The sequence below is a fragment of the Leptosomus discolor genome, chromosome Z (genome assembly GCF_034619465.1).
Source record: "Leptosomus discolor isolate bLepDis1 chromosome Z, bLepDis1.hap2, whole genome shotgun sequence".
Lineage (NCBI taxonomy): Eukaryota > Metazoa > Chordata > Aves > Leptosomiformes > Leptosomidae > Leptosomus > Leptosomus discolor.
This window is the reverse complement of record NC_141419.1, coordinates 39,037,749-39,064,871: the sequence shown is the minus strand read 5'-3', so window position 1 is coordinate 39,064,871 and position 27,123 is coordinate 39,037,749. Positions and strand designations below refer to the sequence as shown.

The 27,123-nt window shown below is 39.3% G+C and overlaps 1 protein-coding gene across 1 annotated transcript in view; it reads left to right on the top strand.

Annotated features, from left to right (window-relative positions):
• FRMD3 (FERM domain containing 3) overlaps positions 1–17,714 on the top strand; it is a 130,845-nt gene extending 113,131 nt beyond the window's left edge. Inside the window, exons 13-14 of the mRNA XM_086479381.1 lie at positions 710–831; positions 17,119–17,714. Of these exons, the coding sequence (XP_086335507.1) occupies positions 710–831; positions 17,119–17,714 (718 nt within the window). The remainder of the gene's footprint in view (positions 1–709; positions 832–17,118) is intronic.
• Positions 17,715–27,123: the final 9,409 nt, after the last annotated feature.

The window sequence follows — 27,123 nt, the reverse complement described above, 5'->3', positions numbered from 1 at the left end:
TGTATCATGTAAGTCCTAAGTAACTTATTTGAAAGAACCATTTTATCTTCTCAGTAATGTGATTTTAGGCTAACGAGCCTCATGACTGAAGAAAAAACAGCATTTCTCAAACTTTCCTGAGGAAGTTCAATGCCTCCTACTAGGAAAGCCTGTTAGAGCCAAGTAAGACAAGAAAGAAAACCAGCCTGAGCGGCTGAAGGCATGGTGTAGAGGTAGTGTCTGGGGTGCGTGAGAATGAGAGCAGTGCCCATCTATTAACTGAAGTGATACAGTTGCTCCTGCTTTAGTCTTTAGTCTGCAGTGCTTGCACCATGACAAATCCTTTATCCAGTCCCAGGGGCAACAGAACAACATCAGGAAAATTATTTGTACCCTCTCTACCTTCCCCTTCCTTGAAGACAAATACTGGTTTGTGCTGTGCAGCGTGGAGAGGAGCATGCACTAAAATCCTGCATAAGATGAAAAGGAGTTAGGCTGCGTAAAAGGAAGTAAACCAGCACAAAACCTTCTCTTACACTTCAGATGTTGAAAACTTTATATCTGCTGGGGGTGCAACAGAACATGGTTGAAAGCAGCCTTCAGTGTGCAGGGCTTATTATCATAGCTCAAGGCCTAGTGTAATTTATGCAAAGCAATTCTGAGATGAGATGCATTGGACTGTAATTGTTTCCTTGTGAATAAACTGATCATGTTTTCCCCGTTCTTTCAGAACCAGCGTTACTCAGAGTCGCAGCTCTCCCTCCTTGAACAAGCAACTCATAATCAACATGGAACCTCTACAGCCCCTCCTTCCTTCTCCCTGTGAGGAGGAGGAGGTTCCTTTAGATGATGGTGAGTCATTTACCCAGTTCCTGCCAAATGCTATCAATATTTATTATAAAACATATGGAGAAAAGCTGAGTTACTGACTCAGGGATTTGGAGAAAACGTAATGATTTCCATTAAGAGTACAGCATTAAGCCTCTGCACATTCATGCTCAGAAATGATCACTAGCCTGGGGAACTGTGCACAAGCCTCATACAAGATACATTGTAAGGAAAGTTACTGCTGTTAAGCTTTCTGTTTCAAAAATCTTTTTTTAGATTGTCAGGTAAAAGGAACTTAGCAGGAAATAAATAATCTCAACACAGCACCATTTTACTAAATAGTAATTGCAGTTACTCAGAAATGAAAACTGGCAGTTTGCTAGGTATGTTGTTTTTCTTGCTTCCCTTTTATATTTCTTTCTTTCTGTTCTAATGTTAGGAAAAGCTCTGCTTATTTAATCCCCTTGACAAGGAGGGGTGTTATTGGAAGATCTGTTTGAATGTATTTTGTAGAACACTTTTCTGTGTATTTGTTTATTCCTTGATATTTTAAAAATCACATTTCACACCTATGTTGTACGTGTAGCAAGTATATTCATTTTCATGCGAGTACAATCTAATTTCATTTTGTAGGAATCATATGACCATATTTTCTTCTTTGGAGTTTCAACACTGAATGCATTATGAACAGGGTGAATTAGATTGTCCGTGTACTTAGCTTATTGTAATTAGTGGCTGCATGGTATGTAGTTAATTTTAACAATTACTTGTTTATCTCTGCTGTGAAATACCTGTATCTGAGAAATCACTTTCTGGCAGCCAAGTACCAACACTGTGTCCCTGCTAGGCAGTTGCCACCACTGCAGAGTAACAGCAGCTTGCTTCTTGTAAGACTGCTGTACCACACAACACTAAGCAAAGAAATCCATTTTTTGAAAATGCTGACTTGTCACCCATGCACTCACCAGAGAGTGCTGGTTTCAAACGTATGCATTACATAAATTTGAAAGTCATGTTTTCTTTTAGTCAGACAGACTGTTGATACTGCTATGATTTAATAGAAATATTTGCTGGTGAGTTTCCTGTAGAATATGTTATGCATAGTTAAATACCACCAGCTGATAAGTTAACAGTATTCATCTCTGACAATATTTTCCTGCAGTGAACTTGGCTATATTATCAAATTGCAGCTTGAACTGATCTCACAGCTTTCCGACACTGATGCTGGCTCTGTTCCCCACATGCACTCAATTGACTTCTGTGGATTCCCATCTTCTCCCTTGCACAGGCATTAATCACACCAGAGTGAACAAGGAGAAGGAGTTTAAAACAAAACAACCGAACCAAACAAAAGACAACCAACAACCCCCTAACTGTAGTGTCTTCTGGCTCAACCTTTAAGTGACTCACTAGAGAGGGTCGGGGAAGGTCCTGTGTTGAGGGCAAAGGCAGGAGCAGGTGGGGAAAGGGGAGGCCACTAGCCCTGGGACTGACTCAGCTGTGTTGGGAAACTGCTTTTAGCGTATTACATGTGTGAAACAGCCTTGGCATCTCTCTAAATATCTGGGCCTGAGGTGGGTGTGGACACCCTGGACTGCTTTCCAAAGAGCCTGCAGGTGCTGTTGAGAGCACAGTGCAGCCCTGCCTGATAGTTCCTAGGGGACAAAGCCATCGGAGATGGTGGTAGTAGAGTCTGCAGGGGATTTTGATCAGCTTCAGCCTGCCTTATTGTCCTTGGGATAATCCTTTCAGATGGAAAATAAATGTGGTGCAAACAAATACTGAAAAACAACTAGAGCCCAGCCATTCTGCCATCTGAAATTCCGTCTTACCAATCTACTCTGGCTATCATGCTGAAGTGAACCTGTCCTCCAAAAAAGCCCAAATTCTCCATCGGTTTTGCAGACATGTAAGAAAGGGTATGCTGACTAAACATGGTCATAAATGACCGCTGTTTGTGGGAAGGAGGATACTGGATACTCATAATATTATTGCAGTAGTTACTTTAGTAGTTGACACTTATGCAAGAGGATTTGAAAACAAGTAATGGTGTTTTATTTTTTATTAGAATGGCAGGCAAAAATATCCTGCATTTGTCTATTGGCGTCTCAGTCTTCAAGACTCAATACTTTACTTCAGTCTGCACTTAGAGGCCATATACAGGTGTCCAATTACTAATTTAAGCACCTAGATTTGGATTAGTATTCTTACTTAAATACGCTTTTATTCCTGTTTTAAATTATAGTTATGTAAGTGACTTTCCTAAGAGATTGGCTGCCAGCCAATACATATTTTATCAAATCTAATCTCCAGTTTTCATGCCTTAGGTTCTTGTCAAGGGTTGAAGCTGGGCCAGCCAGTAGTGAGTGATGGACACTCTCTATTAACCCCTCTCCCCTCCCAGAAGAGGAAGGAAGAGAGACTTATGGGTTGGAAAAGAAAGCTAAAACAGCTTTAATGAAACAGTAACAATAAAAAGAAAAAAAAAAAGAAAATAATTAAATACATACAAATATACATGAAACCAACACTGAACCCAAACCCCCAACAATGTCATCACTGACGCTGCAGGGCTGGCACTGGGGCAGGCCCAGGCTGGACTCAGTAGCAGATGGGAACCAGATTCAGGAGCTGGATTCAGGAACTGGATTCAGGAACAGACGGATTGGGATGGAAGACAGAAGCTCACAGGTTCTGTTCATTCTGTTCTAGTTCAAACCAGGACAGCAGGCCATCTCTCAGTGCTTTGTTGCTACTGCTTAAGATTCTTCAGGCTTTCACGTTGCTCGTTACTGACTCTTGTTTTGCATTAATGTCCTCTCTGTCCCAGGAGGAGGAAAGAGGCATGGTAGTATAAAGATGGAAGCATGAAATTACTGTTGTGTGCAGAAGGAATTAGATTTTACATGTATGAGTGTCAGATATGCTGGGAGAGATCATTTCTACCTTTTGAACCTAGAAGACATTCTTCAAAAGCCACCTAGCTACAAAAGTTTTAAAAGTATCCAGAAATGCAATTGCAAAATTCATCTTTGTCACAGATAGCCAAAGCAGGTCCTTCTGAATGGTCCTATTAGGTCCTTTCCATGGTCCTTGTTCTGTGTGCAGTTGCACATGTTATATTTCTTTTGGTATTGCTATAGGAATTGTGTAGCTGCCTTCTTTCACCATCTCATGTGGAGAGACAAGTTATTGCCTGTCCTGATTAATTAGTTTGCAGGCGGTAGATCATTGTCTTTGGATATCCCAGCACCAGGTGCTATCAGGGCTTCATGCATTTGAGTATTCTAATTTAAAAGAAAAAAAAGGCGAAACCACACCTCTTAGTCACAGGATATTAATGAGGTTTTGACAAGTGATGAAAACTTCTTTTAAGTCACTTGATACTTGTGTGCAAGTTTCACACATGAATTATTTTCCTGGTGATACTGACTTTTGCCTTTGGAGCAACCAAAGAGAAAGTAGTGTGCTTCAGTAATTCTATTGATTGATCTACCTTGTACTGTGTTTTTGAAAAGAGAGAGTTGATGGCAAAGACTCATTCTAAATTCCTTCTGTTTAAAATCTACGTTCCTCAATTTTTTCTTCCCCAGAGAGTTACATGCTTTTTGGATGTCCTCACTGATATTTTGAGAAATTTTATTTCTTACAAAATTGTATGCCTGTGCATCTGAGTTGTCTACGGAGATCTCTTAGCAAAACTTATTTCTATGTGTCACTCAAGTCTAAGAAATATTGCATTAGTGGCAATTAGTTGGCATGAATGATATCTTTCCAATGTCAAGTCTTCGTTGCATCTTGTAAGTATGTATGGGAATGAGCACGCATCAGCTGCTACCAGTGTAACTGTCTGTCTGTGTGTGTGAGTTCTCATCTGTGTAAGCTTTGGTTGTAGAACAGAGGCATATGGAGCTTTTGTGGGTACAGCTTAGGAAACTACACACAAAAAATTGACCACTTATGAATAATATGAACAAATATTATACATATGCTAGTAAAATATGAAATTATGTTAAGTATCTGTTCACACGTTCTGTTTTTACAGCAAGAACACTAACAGGTAATTTAGTCCCCTTATTTTCGCTGAGCACAGCTCAGTGTGTTTTATTGGAAAAAAATTTATTGGTGTCATGGGTTAAGGTTGGGCTGGCCACTAAATGAATGACAGATGCTCTCTATTAACCCCTTTCCCTTCCCAGAAACGGAACAGCTTTAATGAAATAATAATGACAAAAAGGAAAGATTATAATATTAATAAGAAAATAATGAAATATATACAAATATATACAAACCCAATATCGAACTCCCCTGATGACAATCCTGTCACCATTGACGCTGCAGGACTGGTACTGGGGAAGTCCCAGGCTGGACTCAGCAGAAGATGGAAACCAGATTCAGGAGCTGGATTTGGGGACTGGATTCAGGAATGGATGGTTTGGGATCAAAGGCGGAAGAACAGATGGAGTCCTCCTCAGATGCTGGCCATAGAAGAAGAGGGCTTGACCCTTGTGATCCCTCAGCTTTACACTGAACATGGTGTATATGGGATGGAATACTTAGTTGGTCAGGTTTGGGTTGCCTGTCCTGTCTGCTCCTCCCTGCAAGTGTGACCCTTTCCCTTGTGGCAACCCCCCGACATGGGGCACAAGATTTAGCAGTGACCCTGGTTTCTATAGGAGCAAGTAAAAACAAGACCCTTTCTGCACACCACTCCTTGGTGGTAGCTATAAACATCAAGAGCTGTCACCACTGGAAGCAGACACTGTCTGGAAAAACATGCTGTTGATTTCAGAAAGTGCAGTTACTTAGAAGAGACTTAACAGAAAAACAAAATCCCTGAACAGAGATTGGTTCTGTTCTAGATCAAAGCAGGACAATTGGTTTAGTCCTAACTGTAAACCATGCCTGCTGTATATGAGACATAATTTGTCTGAACCCATCAGATGGAATCATGAAACATCTTGTGTCATGTAGCATCAAACATCTTTTCCCCATGAAATTAGCAGAAGCAATACCCGTGTTAGTTGATTGTACCTAGGGGGTGTGTGTGTGCACGGTAACAAAAGTTGTAATATGTTCATCAGATTTCTTGGTTGCTTTTCTAAATAAAATAATGGTTCTATTTTTCAGATTCCTGTGGTCTGCAGAGATAATTAATTTTTTTCTAATATTCCGTTAAACTTAGTAGAGGCCAAAGTGAGCATCCTTAGGTCAGGTTGTATGTAATGGAATTTTCTACTATTTTTTTGGTCTTTTTTTTTTTTTTAAACGTTGAGTTAGTGCTCTCATCTATGGAACAAAGTCTGGTCATCTTAAGGTTCTCCCACTACTGTGCAATTTGTCTTGAAGCTTCTGGGACTCTTCTAAAGAGTATTCTGGCCTTAGGAGAACTTAACATCACTGAGTGCATCATTATGTCTGTGTTAACAAACTAGCTTGCATTTACAGTCCTCTAACTGTGTAACTGAGCCCTACAAGGCCTGAAAACAACTTTTTTACAAGCAACCCTTTTGCTTCAAGATAACAATACCTAATGCTAACAACCATTAGCTCTGCTGGCTTTTCTTTGTCACTTAAATAACTTACACAACTTACACAGATTCTCGTATTTCCAGGTGTCTGTCTACAAAATAAGATCACTACTATTGTTACAGATTAAACAACATTATCCCTATAACCATAATAAGGTACCTCTAAAATCTGAAGAAGTGTGGTATACTTCCTTTTCACAAATACATTAAAATTGTTATGCTTTAATAGAAATTTCCTGTTCACTATTTTTGCTGGCTGGGGATGGATACTAGTTTTGAAGAGTGTTTTATTAATTCTTGTTAATATTTATAATTTTCTGGTTTGGGAAGGGATTGGTTTTGCTTTTATAAACCATACTTCTAATTTTAAGAGAAGTTACATAACTGTCTGCTGTTTTCTGCCTCATCTGTAACACGGTGTAGACACTAAGGGTCGCTCTGTCACAGCACCCACCAGTCATTAGCCTTTCGGTTGTGTAATGTCTAGAGTAGCAACTTAGGAAGGAGGAGAGTGACAAGAGCTTCAGAACCAATTAGTTACAGACAGTGGACCCATTGCCTTGCTAGCTCTCTTGTGCATGCAGGGAGTCCCAGGCAGCTCTGCAGGAGAGAAGCAGACTCCTTGTCTGGAAAATCTTTGCTGGAAAACATCTTCCAACTCTTATGCAGGACATGCTGCCAATGTCAGGTCATGCAAAGCCTTCTTCCTCTCAGGAGACAGAGCCTGTACCTTACTTGCTGAGAGTTAGTAGCAGAGACAGAGTTGCTGACTCAGCTGCAAGCATTCAACATAAGTCTTCCTCAGTTTTGTATACGTGGTTTGTGGGCAGTGATTGGAAATCTCACAGTCATTTCTCTTTTGCATGAGCATGGTCACGTGAAACATAACTGATACATGTTTATTTATTGACATGAATGTGCTTCTGTTGGAAATTATTCACAGCCTTGTGCAGGTGACAGTTGTGTCCTTGATTAGGTTTTCCTTTGTATATTGAACGTGTTGGTGGTTAGACTTTTTTAAGGATTGGTGCTTTCCAGTTTTTGTAGCCATGTACACAAAGAAGATTCAACCCTTTTTAGTGAGATTTTAATGATACTGTTCTGGTTGCTACAACAGTTATGAGATTGAAGACGAGAGTAGACAGAATCTTACTTTTGAAGTGGTGACAAAACGGAGATAGAAAGCAAAGGGTCACTTGATCTTTCCTGAGACCCACAAGGAAGTGTTTGCAGGGAAAGAAAGGAAGAGAGGAATGTTTGCCCTGCAGGAGGAAGAAGCAAAAAGGAGCACTGCTGGATATTCATACTATAAGGGCCAGGCAGGGCAAAGGAGCCACTGTAAAGATGCTTTCCAAAAGCTCCGTTGAAGCAGATATCTTTGAGAGAAATCACTTCGAGTAAAATACACATTGCAGGACTTTTTCCACTGTCTCTTCTTTCCCACATATTAGCATGCACACCATTGATTTTGTGGTCCAGAGGGAACAAAGGTGTCAGATAACGAAGACCTAGATGGCACAACATGTTGCAAACATTAAAGGTAAGTATCCTGGGAAGGGAGAAGCTTCCCTGCTTATACACTCCTTCCAGTTTATCTCCTCTCTGTGGTTTCAGTGGACTCTTAAGAGCTCCTTTCCCAGTAGGACAGTGTGATGCTGTGCATGTGGTTGCATTCCAGCTTCTAGCAGCCAGTGTATGTGCGTCATGCCTTTTTTAGGAGCCTGCGTATCTCTGCTGGATAGGGACAGGGAAGTGCCCAGTGTTCTGAAGCAACATTTCTTTCTGGTGGATATGAACATGTCCGTTAATTGTCCACAAGTGGGAACTGGAGCACATATGCAGAAAGAGACACTTTTCCCAAACTTAGGAATTTTTTCTTTTATACACAGGCAGGTCAGCTTTGATTCTAAGTCTGAAATGAAAGCATTTTCATCTCATTTTTTGCCTTGTGACTAAGGTTTGTAAGCACAGCATAGGATTTTTCCTTTAGTATGTATAAATTTTCTGCAAATAATTTTCAGGCAGTGGTGGGGAACTGACATCAGTGGCAAAATCGAAGCCCTTTAGAAAAATGGCCGCAGTATCATTTTGTTCTGTGAAAAACAGACCCTAAGTGCTGGCCTCTTGTTTCACTGTGCTGGGTTTTGATGCCTTGGATATTTTTATGCTTGTGTGTGAGTGGTTCAGCTGTTACGCTGGCAACTGCTAACTGTGATGGATGCTGTGAAAGTTTGTATTGTATGTTATGAGGCACTTGGAAATGTTTAAAAATAACCTCTCATTCTGTTCCCTACTGGGATATTTTTGTTGGCCGTGTTAGAAGCTTGTCATTTGATTCATTGAGAGTGACTTGTGTTAGTCTCTTAAAACTCAGTGGGAACTCAATAAAAGGTCAAAGCTGGTATGGGTAGAGCCTTTACAAGACTTGAGAAGAGGAATTAATAGCCAAAATGGTGAAATGTCTTGTAAAAATCCAAACGAAGAGAAGCATTCATTTGCGGATGGTTAACCACTGCAACAAGGAAGTGTGTATTCGATTACTGCGGCATGGCTCCAAGATCACAGCCAGAAGGGCTGGTAAATTTCCTTTTGTTTTACCCAAATCTCCCTCCCTGAGCACCGCTCCGCCCGCCCCCTCACCCCCGTTTGTTATGCTAATAGTGGGCTCTTGGAAAGGAACGGTACTGTTAATGACAATGGTCCACGAAGTACAGCAGAAAATAAGGACTATTTACTGACAGGAATAGAGTTGCAAACGGGGAATGAATGAGATGAAGCTTAACTTATGTTTGTTGTAATATCTTACATAAATTGTGGATTTATTTGTTAATTGCTAACAAGTGAGTGGCTGGAATTTTGCACTTGATATTTACTTGGACGGAGGGAGAGAAATATCTTGAGACTGTGAAAATTTCTGACAAAACTACATAGTTCTTAAGTTAGCAGGACGGTTGCCAGCAGATTTTGAATGTCAGATGAGTACAGTAGTGGACACAGTTTAACATTTTACTGCAACAGAGTGGATTGAGTTGCCAGATCATAACTTTGTTGGTTTTATTTTTCTAGATACTGAATAACAGTATGGGGGGCGGGGGGGTGGGGGGGCGGGCGTGGGGGGAGTCTAATTCGGATCATTTTTTGACTAGACATAACAGAAGTGCAACCCAAGGAACAAAAAGTATTCAATATTCAATATTGCTTTGGATAACAACCAAAGTTAGGTTGGTTTTTTTTCTTGTTTTTATGCCAGATCCCTTTGCTGAAAATGGATTGGCCCCTCTATCAATCTATATGTCTCCGTGTCCTTGATGTAATAAGACATATCAAAGTTTGTTTCTTCATATTTTCTGTGGTACTGTTTAATCTTAATATTTTTGCATATGGAGGTTGAGAGATTTCAGTTTCCATGCACCTGTACAAAACTACGCCTTTGTATTAACTCTTCAGTTGAGAAATTATTATTTACAGAAGAATTAACTGAGAATGTTCTGGCAAAGACCACAATATTTTCACACTTTTGGCATCTGAAAATCAGAAAGCAGTAAGCGCAGTAGGTGTGGAAGAACCTGCTTCTTGCAATGATTTGTCTCTGAGTAGTAACAGCTCCTGTTACTGCCTCTGCTTCATGAATTCACCACTCAGGGGAAATTACGGTGTCTATAAGAATGCACCTAACTCCCTTGATTTGAAAATTGGTAGCAAAATTGAAAAAACATTAGGATATACAAGTATTTTGTATTCTTACACCTCAGATGTTAAATATTGGCTCCCAATAGATACAAGCTATCTCTTTGGCTTAATATGACACCAGTCATGTAACAGATTGGAGGTACATTGGTTCTTAAAACCCTTGATTTTGCAGTACTGTTTACAGGATGTTATTCCTTTTGGTGTACACATGCATAAAACTGTGTATCAGCATATGAAGCCTAAGGACAGGAGTTAGCTTGTGCAAAACCTCCTGACAGGTGGCATAGTCTCATAATCTTGGAAGCATTCCATTGTGGTTGTGACCACCTCAGAACAATGCTGACTTGTGCCGGGAGGGCTCATCCAAGCTAAGCAGGGATGCTGAAATGTCCCACTTTTTGTTTTCTTCAGTGCTAAGCTTTCATATCTGTGCTCAGCTCTTTTCAGCCTTGCTCTCTTTGGCGTGGTGCTAGACACTGAGTTGCTGTAGTCCCTTCGCCATCTCCTCCCCTTTCTCTGAGCTACTGACATACATCTTGCCTTTTGATTTGTGCTCGCATGATACAAAGTTCTCTTTCCCTGCTACTCCCCTCAGCCTTTTCACTGTGTAATCCTGGTTCTGGAAGGGGGTCAGCAATGCTGGGGTGGGCTCCTTCCAGGCCAGAGGGAGGTTAGAGATAGGCACCCCAGAATGCCTGCTGTGCTGCATGTTCTGTTTTGCTTCTAAGTCTGTGCTTTGGGTGTGCTTTTAAGGGTGTGAAAAGCAGGGTGGCAGTCTGTGGTGGTTGCACTAGCTGTGACATTAGTTGAACACCAGGTCACACAATGCGGTTGGGAGACAAATTGCAATGTTGCAGAGTCACAGTGCTTGCAACTGTGACAGGGCTTTGCTCCCTTCTAGAAGTTCCCACAAGACTAAAATAAATGGGAACAGCCAGCAGGAAAGCCAGGTCACTGCCTAAAAAGGAGTTAGTATAGACTGTCATTGATTTACTCTCCTTGCAAAACTAGAATAGGTATCTCCTATGGGCATGGGATGTGGGTAAGGTAGGGATCTGTGGCCTCCTGCTTCTGAGGGCTGGACATCTGTCTATGATGCAAATCCTGCTTTGGTATAGATCTTTTGTAGGGGAATATGAGTTTAGTGCAATTCTAGATTCTGTTTTCCTTTCCTACGTTTTCTTTGTAACATCCTTGCACTGTGCTCATGTGAGAAAGTTACCCTCTCCTTCCCTCTAAAAGGTCATTCTATTCATAGTACAAATAAATTTTGTCCATATTGAAAATAAGCAAAGGAATACATAGTATTTCTAGAGGAAGTAGTAAAAGGGATTGGAGGGAACTGTCCAATTGCAGCCTGGCTGGCCTTACTTGTTCACATGTCTATATGAAGTGTTCCCAACACTGCTCTTTCTGGACCGTATCTAATTTTTCAATTCTCTGTTTAGAAGAAGGAAATTTTCATACTTCTTCTTTTCTCCACTATGTAAAGGCTCTACAGATGTGTAACTGTGTTTGCATATCTGATAAGTAAAGCTATGTGCAGCCTATCCAGCCACCAGACAATGTGTGAGATGAATTTTTTAATAAGCAAAGGATACATCTTTCTGGGGTGCCTGATGTCCAGCAACTGTAGCTTCTTAGGAATGGTGGAGCTAGGGCTGCTCTTCATCCTGCTAATCCTCAGCTGCTGGTTTTGGCCCCTTTAGAAACACTAGCAGCTGACAACATTTATGTCATACCTCTTGCATGTTCATGTTCACAGCAGATGACCACTGTAAACTCGTGTTTTATTCAGCTGTTCATGTTCCTATCTGCTGTAGTAAGTTAGAGGTTTGGAGCAATCCCAGTGTTTAGTAGAAGTACTGAGTTTTGGCTAGCATCATGAGATCTCTCTGGCTCTGTAAATTGTGTCCCATTGCCAGAAAAGTGTAGCAAATTTTTGCTATAGATATATAAGAAATAAAATTGAACTTATTTACTTGATAGTCCAGTAATATGTGCTGAAATATTCTGATCTGTGGAATGCAAATTGCCAGTAAAAATATAAAATGAAGAACAGAAGGAAGTAGTTCTTCTCAAATGTAATTTAATACTGAAGTCATAGTCCTTTAAATCTAAATACAATATAAATTTTAACTATTACTAGGGAAACAGTAGACTTTTCAAAATCTAGCCCCCTGAATTATACAAAATTACAGCTGATAGTGGCAAAATAATTATTATGCATAGGAGCAAAGAACTTGCAGCAATGTTTTAGAGTAATTAAAGGATATTGGTTTCAGGCTTGTGTCAGCTTTTATATTCTCTTTTTCCATTGGAAGACTTCAAGGATATATATTTTTTTTTCTTTTAACCTGGTTTTATTACTTCAGATAACTGACTCTCTTGAAGGATATCCAAAAAGTAAATAATCTGAAAAACTTACTGCTTTCTTAAATCTGTGTGGAGTATTTATTGCACTGTAGAATGATTTTGAATTTTGGTGCTTTTAATGACATATTCTTATGCCTGCATATATATTCAAAAGGATACGTGCCGTAATGATGTTACACTTCTGTCTTTTGACACCATCAAAATCTGAGTGGCCCATCATACTTCTCTGAATATTGCAACATGACTGGAACTTTGCTGTGGGCTTACATTGACCACGGTTATTAGCTAATTGTTTCCTCAGTCCTTGACTTAAGTAATGTTTTAGTGTTATAGGGAATATGAAGGAACAAAAGGAACAGCTTTATATATTTAATTTTTTGAATATCAAATGAGTTTGCAACAGCAACAGTTAATGCCCCTTCGAAATTGTCAAGTGTTTATACTAAACCAGTATTTAGTTACACCTGCATTTGGCCTATGTAAAATGCAGTTATTTTGATTTAATATGTTTTAACAACACATAAACCAGGTAAAAATTCTTGTTGTCCGTTCAAACTAAATAGTGGACAGTAAAGCTGATGTATGCTTCAGAACTGCGACATATTCCAATTTTAATACAACCTGTTCAGAAAACACTGTTCTGAAAAGGTTCCCGCTGCCTTCTACCTACAAGTTAATCACAAAGTCAGAAGTTTGTCAGTTATTTGAGGAAAAAAAAAATATTAATGAACGTTAGGATGATCTTTCTTGTTTATGTTCACTATGTGTGTTATGCATGCCGGAATTGACTCTGGGAAAGAAGGGAAAGCTCAAGAATCATAAATTGGGATGACCCTTCTTTGCAGTAGCTGCAGCTGTCCTCTGTATGATGAGAAACGTGATGAAGATAAATTATTGACCTTGCATTTAAGCAGGGTATAGAGGCCTATGGCCAGGATTCTCAAATTTGGGAGGTTAAAATTAGGTGCTTTAATCCATATTGAGGTGCCTAAGTGGCTCAACTTGCCTTTTCTCCTATTATGAGAAAGTGAAAAACGTATTTGAAAATCAAATTGTAGTACTTGTGTATCTAAAGATATGTGTGCATGTATAATGTTGGGCTCCAGAGTTTTAAAAATTTTGGCTTTTATATTTTAAGATTTCATGCGTGCACTCTTAAATGACTGAGAGTATGGTTTGATGATCCAGCATCACCTGCTATTACAGTATGCTTAGGAGAAAAATCCTCCCAAATCTGTTCTTACCTCTTAGCATTCATATACTGTTCTGTCTAGTTTCAACCAGTTTGTATCCTCCTCTTGTTGACAGTGGCGATTATATTTGTTAACGCAAAGACTGGTGTAGGCAATAAGTTCCAGCACAAAACATGTTTCACTCTGAAATGTGATGAATTTCAAAAATGGCTGTGAAAGGAGAGGACAGAGTAGTTGAGGCAAGGAATGACTAGCTGGGCAGTTGAATTAAGCCAATGAGGAGACACCTGCATTTTCTTTATTGAGGTCAAGGTTTCACTTCAGCTATGCAGATCTCCCGGCTAGGTGCTGGTAAAGGAGCACTCCTGCTCTCTCTCTGTCCCTGGTAATGTGCTGCACTAGTGAGAACATCTGACAAGCCAGTTCAGGAAGAAAAAACATCAAAGAACAAACCCAGGAAGAAAAACAGTTATTTTCCTAGGTTGGCTTTACAAGCTGGCTTGCTGAGGGATGAAATGAGAGGAAGCAGAAATGGTCTTTTTGGCTGTTTTAGCCAGAACGTGAAACTTCACTTGGAGGTGTGGCCAGTGTATCTCCTGGAGAGTAGGAAAAGAGAACAAATGACAGCAGGAGAGATCTGTCTGGGCCATTTTGAAGACTTAAAAGGGGAAATGAGTTTTAATAGCTAACGTGCTCTATTGAAGGGGGATTTCTGTAATGAATATAACATGACAAATAAAAGCATGCACTAATAAGGGGCTTCAGAAAGTTGTCTTGCCAGGTAAGGAGTAAGCCAGCTTGTTCAAGCAGTGATTTAATGTATGTAGGTCTAAAATGCAGGCTTCCTCTCATTTCTTATCTTTTAGAAATGTATAGTAATGTTACATATTTTGTGTTGCATTTATTGGCATTTCATCTCAACTGGTATTAAGTTCAGTAGAATTTTAAAGTTACCAGGTATTAACAAGCCATCACTCACTCAATTTTTGGTAATTCTATAAACTGGGATAGCATAGCTATAACTTATCCTTTCAACTGTCTGAAGAGCTTGCTAACAGAGCTGCAGAGATCACATGGAAGATTTTGTGGTAACTCACGCACTCTGGCATAGAGCAGGGTCTGTGGCAGATTTTTCCATGAGGAACTGTCATAACAAGATTTAAGATTCCTAGTGCAGCAGCCGCCTCTTGCAAACTATTAATCTGCTTGTTTAATTTAATTTACAAAGTTTTGACATGTTAACTTTGTATGAGCAGATTTTTCTGCAAATATCAAGTATTTTGGGCTCTGTCAGAAATGTGATCATGTGTCAATGTCTGGCTCAGGGTAGGTCTACTGCTGAGTGACCTGGTAGTGCACGAATCTGGTATCAGTTATGAAACTGAGATTTTTGTGAATGTGTCCTGTCCTGAGCATGGTAGCATGGTAGATATACAAGGTGGGGGGTGAGGAAGAAATTGAAAATAGGGATTGTAAAACCTTGTCATTCAAGAAATGCAAAATTTTGAACAGTGAGAAACTCTAGAATAAGGTAGGTATCACCAACATCGCTGAAATATTTATGCCTACTGCTAGCTTAATGATCGCTAGCCAATGGTGTAAGAATATCCTTTGCTATCTAGTCAGATAGAAGGAAAGTAGGTTTCAGAAACAAAGTTGTTAATTTCAGTGCAGTGAATGGGATCCACAGTTCTTGGGACTAATAATGTAAAAAAAAAAAAAAATCAGTGACATTTTCAAGAAAAAAGTGTGAAAAGCCTTCTGATCTCAAAGTGAGATTCTTTGCAGAATTTTGGTCAATTATAGTTGAATTACTATTTAAAATTGTATCTTAGAATTGTGATCGAAATGTGTCTAAGCTATATATCTTCCTATATTGTAGATATCTTTATGATGGGACTTTTACTTTTAAATTTTTGTGCTGTATCATATGTTTACAGAACAGTGATGCATCTCTTCCTTATAGAATGGTTTATGTCATGCTTTATTTCATTCATCTCAAAATGACCATAATGGGCCCTCAGTTTAGTTTAACTTTTTTATATGTTTGCCATCCTTTGATAGAAAATAACGCTTGCTGAGGCCCTTTTACTTCACACAGGAGACCATTGTAAGTCTAATGTAATTAGCACTGGAGATGTACTTCTTTTCTGATTACTTGTTTTTCTGTAATAATACATTTTCTTTCATACCACGTTGTTTTAAAGTCTCTGAACTTTTAATCTTTACAGGACTAGAACTGGAATGAATCTTTGATGGTGTCAGTTCATTATCTTTTACAGAGATCTTTTGCTGAAATCAAAGGATCAGGCTAATTTGAATTATAAATAGTACTTTGACAAGAATTTCCCGAGTTACTTGTTGGACAAGTCATGTAACTTTTTATTGGTTTTACCTGCTATATCCTTATCTAATCCTTGCTTTTGGATTAATCATTAGTAAAGAATGGAGAGATTCTCAACATCACAAAATGAGAAGTACCAAGTGTTATCACATATTCCTCTTGCACACGATAATGTGTAAGGTTTGTTCCTTTTACACATAGATGACATCTGATTACTGTAACGAGTGTTGGATGTGGGACAAATTTAAAACTGTTTTTCCATCGCTTTGCTTGAGCTCTGTGCCCGACTCTCCTCCCTTCCACTCCTGCAGCTGACAACTAACAGCAGTCACTGCAGTGTTGATGTAGCTGCAAAACAGCTACAGTTTTTTTCAGACTTATTGCTGTTACACTGGGAAAAGGGGAGTAAGTTTTGAGAGAACTTGGGTAGAGAGTAGGGTCACAAGAAACAAGCATACCAGTAAGGCTAAGAAGGACTCCTTTGTAAGGGGAAGAGAGAAATTTAGAGAGGGAGAAAAGAGACTGTGAGTATGAAGAGTAGAAAGATGACTGGAAGAAAAATGAGATATGAGGAGAGGGAGCTTTTTAAAGAGGTGGGGCCCTTTCATTCCATTTCAATGATATCTAACCCTCACACTGTGTGTCAACCTTCCTCTCCTTTTGTCCTCTCTACTGTTAATGCGAACTTGCCATGATAATCTATTGTATCTTTTTAATGTCATTCTCTATTAAAAATTCCCAACCTCAGCCACTATCTCATCACTTTCTCATTCATCTCAAAGAAATAGAGGTGGGTTGAGTTTGCTTTTGCGGATTTTTTTAGATACCAATAGCACTAATTCACATATGTACTAGGTATTCATTTATATCAGAAGTCTGATTGCCAGTAGAAAATAAGCTGTTCCGTTTTCTGTTTTGCATTACACCATTATTAGTGGTAGCTGCACCAGGAAAAAGTTAAGCAGACATGGTGTACTGCGGTGTTGTAAAGATGTTATCCTCCTCTGGAGCTTTTCAAAAAGCCTTCCCGGTTTTTGCTAATTGTGTATGGTCTGGTTTCAATATGTAAACGATTGTAGAATTTTCTTTCCACCCTCTACTAAATACTGTTGGAAGGCTGAATTTTGCCACAAGGAAGGAAAAATTTAGGATCACTATTTTCATCTCCTTTTTTCAGGTATCCAACTGCCAAAGGAAGATGAGATTTCAGTACCTATGACTTCAGGCTCCCCAGTTAAGGACACTGGGGACAATGGTGATCTTGCCATTGAACAGGAAGCAAAGATGAAAGAGGAACCTTTAACCATCTCAGAACTAGTATACAATCCTAGTGCCAGCTTGCTGCCCACCCCTGTTGATGATGAGATTGACATGCTCTTTGATACCTGTCCAAGAGTAGAGAATGAGAAAGATGATTCAGATTCATTTGAGGAACTGGAAGCAGATGAAAACGCATTTTTGATTGCAGAAGAGGAAGAACTCAAAGAAGCTCGGAGAGCGCTTAGATGGAGCTATGACTTTCTAATGGGCAACATAGAGGTGAATGCCTTTGTGAAGAGTTTCTCCAGACTTCTCCTTGTAGGCCTTGGACTGTTGCTGTTTGTGTTCCCTCTTCTCCTTATTCTCTTGGAGTCGGACCTTCAAATTTCTTTTCTCCATGAAATCCGTCAGACGCCGGAGTTTCAGCAGTTTCATATTGAATATTACTGCCCCCTTAGGCAGTGGGTGGCTTGCAAAATAAACTTCATTTGTGACATGCTGGACGGCTTTTAAATTTTAAATAAATACGATACAACTAAGGGCTATATTCAAAATTTCAGTTAGTGCCAGCTTTCCATAATGCCCCTGGAGCCATCAGTTGATAGCTGTCTTCATATCCAGTTCATTACAGACTCTTCAGGATCTTTAGTTCCATTTACATACTTAAATTATCCCTTTAGTTACAGGCTTATACAGTCATCTTTTAATAACCAAAAAGAAGATTTGTTTTAATTGCATTTCAGACTTCCTGCTCATTTATTACATAACGTAAGATGGGGTCACAATAAGTTTCACTGTCCTAAACCTTTCAATCCATGACACTAAATCCAATGAAACTGAAAGAAAAACTTCTTTGAATATACTCCTTAGTGCAGCAATCTCTTCTAACCAATGCCTATACAAGCAATGTTTATGCTGGGTTTTTGTTTTTTGGTTTGTTTTTCTGTTTGTTTGGTTTTTTACATTTTTATGTGTTTAAAATATTTTGGTAAATTTTTAGCAAAAAACAACTTCTGATGTTATTTAAATGTACAAATTGGTAAGAATAATGCAAAAGGGCATGTAGGATGTTTTTAGTGTTTTAGCAATTATTTGTTTTTAAACTACCGGCTGGAGAATGAATGAGTTTAATATAGCTCTATACAGAAGGACTGTGGTTTGGGAAATATATAGAAAGTTCACTCAAGTTCAGTAGGGGCTGACTGGGGGAAGTGAAAGGACACCAAGTACGCAGAAGAATTTCTAAAAGGCACAGCTGTAAAACTTGGGGAAGTGAGCAGAACTGAAAGTAATGATTCTTCCTCTTAGCTGTCAGGTTGTCTTACACTTTAGAGAAAGTCTCTACAAGATAGTCCAAGTACGTTTTGGAAGAGAGTGAGTCTTCAGTCTACATGTAGATTATTGTACATAACATGGAAGATGATAGTAAGTAGCAAAATAATAATAAAAAAAAAACCCAACAATACCCTAGCTAAATCAGTAGGTGAGTGACCTCCTTTTAAAAACAATAGAGAAGAAAAATGTATTCCTTTTTAAAAGCAAAACATTAGGCTGTACAGTTGACATAAGTATTCTACTGATTCACAGTTAAAGGCTTAAGCACTTTGAGATGCATCTTCATCCCTGATGCCCGTTATTACTAATCTCTGACAACATATTTTCTATGCGTACTGATATGGTTCTTTTCACATATAGCAACATACTTACCCTCTTTCACTGTTGTTATGAGCCCAGTTACACAATCTAATGCTGTTTCTTGTAACATGGATTTGTATATCTAAAGGTATGCCAATACAGCTTAGACAATATATTTAAGTAAATTCTTGTCGACGCTGAGAACATTTGAAGGCCCTCAATGTATCACAGATGCTGTATTTAAGAGGCGAATGTTTCTATTCTTTCCCCCAATGCCGATCTTAGTGCAGATGTATTTCGTATTTAAACTAGGGAATTCTGATTTCAGCCTCAGAGTCTTTCTCCTGCTTAGAGATTTATGAATTAGAGACATATTTGAGGCTGTTTTATTAGATGTGTGTTTAATAGATTGTAACCACGTCTCTAATCCCTACTGAATAAATCCCTTCAGTTTCGATATCAGAGAATTCGTTTTGTTTGGTTTTCTCATGTAACCCTTTGCAAATGTCTAGTTTGAAAATGGCAATTTCCTCAGAGATTTCTCCTTCCTTTCTAATCTTCTCCAGTTTTTAACGGACGAAACAGTTACGGGGCTTAGGAGTTCCTTTTCTCAGTTTGAAAACTATTGGATAGCTATTCATTTCCCAAACAACAAAGGCTAAATTAAACAACTGCCTTTTTTCTCTTGTCTTTGCTTGTCCTTGCCAGTCTGTTCCCCAGAAGAATCATTATTGATTAGTTACTTGATGTGTATTTCTTCTTGTGCTACTTGCAGCTACATCATCCTTTCCCAAGAGGTGATAATCATTCAGCCTAACAGAAATGAAGAGTGAACTAAAGCAGACATTTGGCCTTAACAGGAAATTACTCACTTGCATTGCTTTTAAATAAAGGTGTTAGAAAAGGCATTTCAAGTGATGAAGGCTGTGAGAGCTGGCATCCTGCTTGACTACAGAGACATGGTTCCATACAGGCTTCTAGATAAGTCTGTTAATTGCCAAAAAAAAAAAAGTTAGATACTATGCTCTAAAACACAATCTTGTCCCTGTAAATTACAGCACTCCAGGAGTACTGTTATTCTTGATTTAACTCTATCAGAAAATAGCTGTGTTGCATGAGAACATAACCTCAGAAAGTGTGCAGTGCAGTGAGGCTTTATGTGGGGTTAAATGCAAGTGTGTGTGTGCGCACATGCCTGCCTTTGCTAACCATGGGCATACATTCAGGCCTGGCCTTTTACATTTTTTCCCTTCCTTCCTGATACTGTCTGGTCTATCAAAGTAATTTAATTGACAGTCATGACAGTCCTATAACTTAAAGGCCAGGATCATATCATACACACAGAAGGGTATGGTTGGGCATATTCAGAGAAAGCAGCAGTCTAGTATTTTATTGGTGAGGGTGACAGGCTTGGATTATGGAGCATCTATAGGTACAGTATTGTGTATTTCTGTCTGTGTTTGGATTATATTGTAAAATGTTATGTACTTGAAATCTATTTTGTGGTTTGTCTAACATTTATAAACACAACTCTGGGAAGAATTAAAAATGGTTTTATTTCATGGAGACTAAGGGGAAAATATACCTGTAACTTGAGCCTTATCTTTGTACAGTGAATTTCACATTTCTATATGTCAACATCCTGATTGTTTTGTATGTTGATATGATGGCAGGAATCCCTAATAAAAATACACTGGAGAAAAGCTCTCTGCAGTTATGACAATTCTTATGGTAAAAGAAGTTTTGTAAATAAAAGTTTTTGTTGAGAATTAATCGGTATGTGATATAGTACAGATTTCTTAGGGGTCTTACAAATTTTTTTACATACTTTTTTTTTTTTTTATTCATCAGTCAGAGACACACTGAGAGAGTCCTTTAAAATAAGATGTTATTAACATGGCTTCAGATGCACTAACCAGGGGCCTAATGGTTTGCCCAGTTGCCATGTAATAGTCTTGAATTTGCCCCTAAATAAAATCACTACACACAGAATAAAAATTGAGAAGTCTTGTTTTAAAAGTCAGGCCCTGGCTGTAGACATATGGCTGCAACCTTTTGGTAGGCAGATCTGGCTAGTGTGTTATGCAAGCAAAGCTGTGCACCTTTTAGATGGAGCTTGCTTACATTAAGTTGGTTTGGAGCTCAGACACCAAAAAAGCATCTAGTAAGAAACATACAGGCTGCAAAGAGGCAATTGAACATTGTTTTGGGGAGCTAAGTCAGAGAAATGAAAGCTACTTCTTAAGCACATAAAACATGTAGATGCAAACATGCTTGTACTGTATAGAAAGTGCCAAAATCTAAACGGACACTCTGGCAATTTGAAATGTAAAGGGCCAGGACTATATAGTAGAGGTAGACCTATTTATTCAGTTAAAACAGTGTAGGTTATAACATTGCCTTCAAAAGAGGTTGCATTCCTGCTTTAACATAAGAACACAGTATATCCTTCTCAACACTGTTTGCATCCTAATTACTTACCACAATTTATGAAAATAGTATGTGCACTTTTGGTAGAAATTCAGAGTTTGTCATAAATTTTCTCAGTAATGACACACAAAATTTCTCTAAAGTTACAACTCACTGAAATGTTATGCCAAATGTGCATTTGAAGAAATCAGGCTGCATTAGTCAGTGCTAATGGTGGCTGTATGTAACAGTTAGAATTTGACAACAGGGAATTTAAAGCTGTGGCATAACTTTTATCACAAAAGTTTTCCTGCTATAACCAATGACAGCCCAGTTCTTCTGCATTGCAGTGAAGAACAACAAGGCATTAATTTCTACTTCACAACCATGTAGTGGAGGACTGCAAAAAGACGACTGCAAAAAATGGTTATAAAAATGAAATGTGAGCATGAAAAATTACCTGCCCTATACATTTCATTCTAACTTGTTCTATGTTAGCTGGCTTTTAATTTCAATGCAAACATGTTTGCTGGCCTCACAAAATGGTAGATACTTCAGAGAAGTAAAGTGACCACTAGAATTTTCATTACTGTCCTGAAAAACAAATGATATCTGTTAATTGCTGGTCACAAAAGATGAAGAGATTAATTGGTTTAAATGGACTAGAAATTGAGGTTAAACAGGTTACATTTCTTGAAGAATTGTCTATGTTGAGTGAATAGGGCATGTATTACTGGAAAGAGCTATAAACAGAAAAACATGGAAAACCTCTCAATCACAGTCTTATATATCCTATTTAGAGTCTGTAATAAAAAGATATACTGTATGTGATGTCTTCTGAAAAGTCTGTTTTTAAAACCACTTTAAAATATTTTCTGATTTTCAGTATCATGCACAGGAATTGTTTCCTAAAGAGAAGTTTTGAGAGGGATGCAGGTTTTTTTAAATTAACTTCTAATGCAATGATCCTAAAATGTCACCTAATGTGTCCCCTGCTTTTCTCAGATCAAATCTTCGATCTCTTCTCACAGACAGAGCTGGGTGGACATATGATACCACTTTATATCCAATTATGTATGGGGAAAAAAGGCTTCTGCAAAGCCAAATCCAAAAAGCATCTCAGCACAATGTTTGCTTAAATCTTGTTCTTGGGATCTAAGTCAACTGTAATCCTCACTCAGCTGGTACACAACCACTAGAAATGCCAAGCTCAGCAGCACAGCATCTCATGATCTCCTTATGACCACCACCATTTTTTTACTTTTGCCTGGCTGATGGCATGTGCCATTTCAGTCTGAGGTTCTGGTACGTCCACAGGGAACTGTAACAACAAAGGTGATGTAATGAGACGTCTGTGCTGTGCTAAACTGGGGTAAAAGTGAAATAAATGTCAACTGCTTCTTAAAAATAGATTGAGTCAGCTTTTTTGCTTCATAGCAGCGTCATAGCTGCGTATCTGTTCTTGTTATTTCAACCCACTGTGGGTTTTTTTTGTTGTTGTTGTTTTTGTTTTTTTTTTTTTGTTTTTTTGAATAAACCTACCGTTAAGCCAGAATAGCTGAGTTCTACTTTTCTTTGGACAGTCCTCCAAAAATATTACTAACTCTACTACCATTGAGACTGTTATTCTACCCCCACAATTTTCTCTGTCTTGGATGAACTGGAAGTCCCCTTCCCTTCTTTCCCCTCGCCCCCCGCCCTCTCCCCTACACGTTGTTTTCCCCAAAAGTTATTTTGGAACCTCAGAAATGAGGTAAAACAACATGTCTCTAAAGCGTGTGATGTGGTATGGGTACACAGAAAAAGGCCTGGTCTTTTCTTTTGATGTGTGAGCAGCGTCTTTGTCATTACAATAGCGTAGCTGGCATGTTTGTGTGGGAAGGGAGCTCAGAGGCTGGAAACAAAGAGTTTCTGTTGCCACACATGCACTCAGGTCTTCCTCCTTCATGTGTATTGTCCTTCTGATCAGAGTTGCCTCTGCTGTTCTGATTTAGGCAACTATAGCCCACGAAGCACAAAGCTCCTCCTGTCAAAACGCACGTTTCCTAAGCCTCTCTTCCATCCCTCAGGTGCGAGTTTAACACACGCCCCGGACCTCCAACCCGCCGCCCTGAACGCCGGCACAGCCCACGGCTCTGCCCGCTCTCTCTCTCCCAGCACGCCCCCCACCCCCGGGTCCTTGCTGCGTCTCCCGCCCCTGCGCGGCCCCTGCGCGGCCCCTGCGCACCCCGCGCCAGGAGCGCCCCGAGAGCGGGCGGGGCCCGGCCCGCACAGCGGCGGCCGCGCCGCCCGCAGCGCTCCAGCAGCGCCGCCCGGGGCCGGGCCGGGGCCCGCCCGGCGGGGGAGGGCGGCCGCAGCAGCGCCGGTCGGCAGCGGGGCGGGCTGAGGCGTTGGCAGCGCGGTAAAAAGGCAATTTCCTCTGCACTCCGCTGGTTATTTACAGAAAGGGCAGCTAATTGTCTCTCACGTTGAAGTGAGAGACAGTTCTCAGCTTCTTTCCCATCCTTTTTAGTTCAGCACTACTTTGACTCGTAATTCTCCTGAGCTGTAAAACGTGTACGACTGATTCCTTTATAGTGTGTGCTAAACAGTTTTATTTTTTGCAACTTGCATTGCAGACCTCACTGTCCTTACATATTTACTAAAAATCTACAATTATAGCAAATTATACTATGATCCAGCACTCTTAGAACCTTTATAAAGTACAATAGCATCTATTTCAAAGATTTTGGCTATGTGGGTGTGTCTACTCTCCTGCCTGTGAATAATACCTCTGAATTTGTGGTTGTATGTTGCATATTGACTTCTGGATGCTCAGGGCACTGAGAAAAGCATTTAGCAAAAAGCTATCAGCAGAACTTTGAAATCACAAGTTATTCCTCCCAGCGGCTGGAGCCATTAATCACAAAGTAACAACTTACAAAAAGGAATACAGCAAATTTGAAATTATGTAATCATTACTGAGCATTAATAAAGCAGACCCCACATCTAGTTAAAACATTTTACAACTGTGAATGTACACGAGAAAGCCTTGCTAATTGTGGGGGGTTGACTCTCTCTAAAGATATAGAAAGCAAGGAGTGTAATCCTATTTGTGGCTACATTTATCTAAATGTTCAGCTCCCTTATAGATCATAAGAGAAAAAGAAGAGAAAAAAACCACAGTGGTTCATATCATTATCAGCCATAAACTGGGTATCCTTCAGAAGTGTAAGCATCTCTGGTTGTTTTAGTATGAATTTCTTCATGTTTTCCTTACCCATATCGTTCCTAGATATGGTGACAGCATGGTAGATTTAGCTTGTCGGAAACGCTGTCATGGATCAGACAGGAGCTAGTGAGGTGGGAAAAGCTATTTTCATAGTACCACATCAGACTGAACAAAAACCAGCAAATAGATGTGAAGGACCTAAGTGAGATGTAGCAGAATAGCCCAGAGCTGTCCACATTGGTCAAGACAAAGGTAATCCTGGTCTCCTGCATCCACATAAACGCTGCTATGATGAAAGTCAAAGTTAAAAGTGTAATTTTGAGGCTCTGAATAATGATTTGAGGTTCTTCTCCTCCCCTCAAAACAACTAACCATTGCAATAAAGGCATTAAAGTCCTACTCAGCTTTATTAACAGTATCACTAAACCCTATAAAAACTTTAAAATGAAGTTCTGTATGAAACACATCTATCCCAAATATAACCAGCATCACCACCTACCTTAAATTCTGTTGTTCCTAATCAGGCTATTGTTAAGCGGTATGTATAAAGAAACTAATTCATGATTTATTTTTTTTTGTTCTCGTTCAGGCCACAGGACTTACTGCAAGTCATATAATAAGCAAAATGGAGGAAGATTCTACATCTGTTTGTTGTAAACATTTGTTCCACCAGAGTTTACTGTAAAGAAGCAAGATACTTTATGTATTTGTATTCTTTTTGTTCCAAACTGATGATTGGGTTACATCAACTTCAGTGTTTTTAATGTATAATTCACATATTTTGATTACCTACTTGGGTCTATCTAGAAAACCTAGTGTCTCTGGAATAATGATAAGGCAATGACATTGTGGTTATGTCAATAATTTTAATACTACTGCTAATTTTAAGAACTCAGTTTTACATTTCTAGATACATAACTGAAGTAATTTTAAAAAAAGTATACATGCTTGGTTGCTTTGACCTTGAAGACAAGGTACACGGGTACTGGTACTACGCCTTTACAGATATGGAAATAGCAAGTTTCTAACAGTATTGTAACTAAAATGTGAAATATGTGATATGCTTTCAGAGAAAAGTTATGAGCACTGCATTAGAAAAAGCTGTAAGAACTAAAGCTTATGCAATTTGTATAAAGGGCTACAGCTGTCAGTTGAGATAAATTTTTAAAGTGGATATAATAATTTTTTTTATTATTATTTACTACCTGAATTCCGAGCTTAAGCAAAATATGGTGAATGTGAAGAACTATTCTTATCTTCTGTGCTGCTGGGGAGCAGAAGTTTACCACTGAATACAAAACGACTTGTAAAGCGCCAGTCCTCATTTAAAATAGAGGTTTAAGAGTGTCCTCTTGTGGCACTACAGAATAATCCGTCAGAAATTGTCTTGCACAGAAACACTTAAGAATTGGATTCTGGTATTCATTGGTTTTTTTGGGGGTGGATTGGGTTGGTTGATTGGTTTTTTACACGATACTAAAGAAATATTTTCAAACAAGTTTGAATTAGGCGTTTACAGTTTTAGGCATAAATCTTTCAAGTTTTATTGATCTGGGAATAAGCTTTTACACTGGTTCAGGAAAACAGTGTCAAAGGTTTCCAGTGGCACCTCTACTTGCCACCCTGCGGGGATGGAGCGGGTGGTCCTTGTGTTGGTGGAGTTCTTAGTGCGCAGCCATCCTGCTCAGCACTCTGCCATTGCTGGCGGCACTCCTGCACGTACATAAACAATATACATAAACATATCTTCCTATACATGCTTTATATATATAGTATACCTGTAGTGTTGTGTCTATAAGGGGAAGTGAAAGCACAATCTGTTTTAAGTCCTGGGCTGGGCTCGTGCAGTTGTAATGACCCTCTCACTAGCACTGTGCATCCTTCTGCATGCCAAGCTCACCTTTGGTCATGCCTCTCAAACCTGCTTGGAAATGACAAGCATTTATTATACAGATGTGTTTGGCCGATGGTATGGATAAACTAAGCTAACCACATCTTACACATCTCCAGTTCAGTCAAACAGGAGACCTTTAGTCAGTTTCTTCCCTGCCCATCCTGTGCTTTGGAACTTACTTTGCACCAAACACAAAGTAATCACAAGTGATTTTTAATTTACTGCAACACTGCCATAGCTCAGTCATTCCAGAAGTTAATGAAGACATCGTTGACGTGCAGCATCACAGAAGGTTCATCCTGTTCATCCAGGATTGATGTCCTCTGCTGTGCATTCGCTTTCTTGATTGCTCTAAAAGATCCTGATGACGTACAGTGCTTCATTTCTGTGTAGGCAGCTGCTCCAGAGCAGTGTGTAGTAGGAAGGGAGAACTCGAGTGTTTGTTAGCAATTTGGAAAACTTGTCTGCAGGTTAGGAAAGTGCCAAGGAGTAGACATGTAAAAAAGGGGAACAGAAATGAAGACAATACAGTTTTGTAGTTGATAAGGAGTGTAATGCCAAACTCAAATATTTTGTTTATAAGAGACTTTTTTCCCCTGAACAGTCAATTGCTTAAAAGAGGACAAGGTCTCGCAGTACTCTGGTGGATCAGTGTTTTCCACTGACGAGTTTGGTATGAAAAGTTCCTGTCAGCCCTGTTGGTTTTCGCGTGGATAGCGCAACTGCCTCTGCTGCTCTTCACCAAATGCTCAAAACTGAAAATTATCACCTGC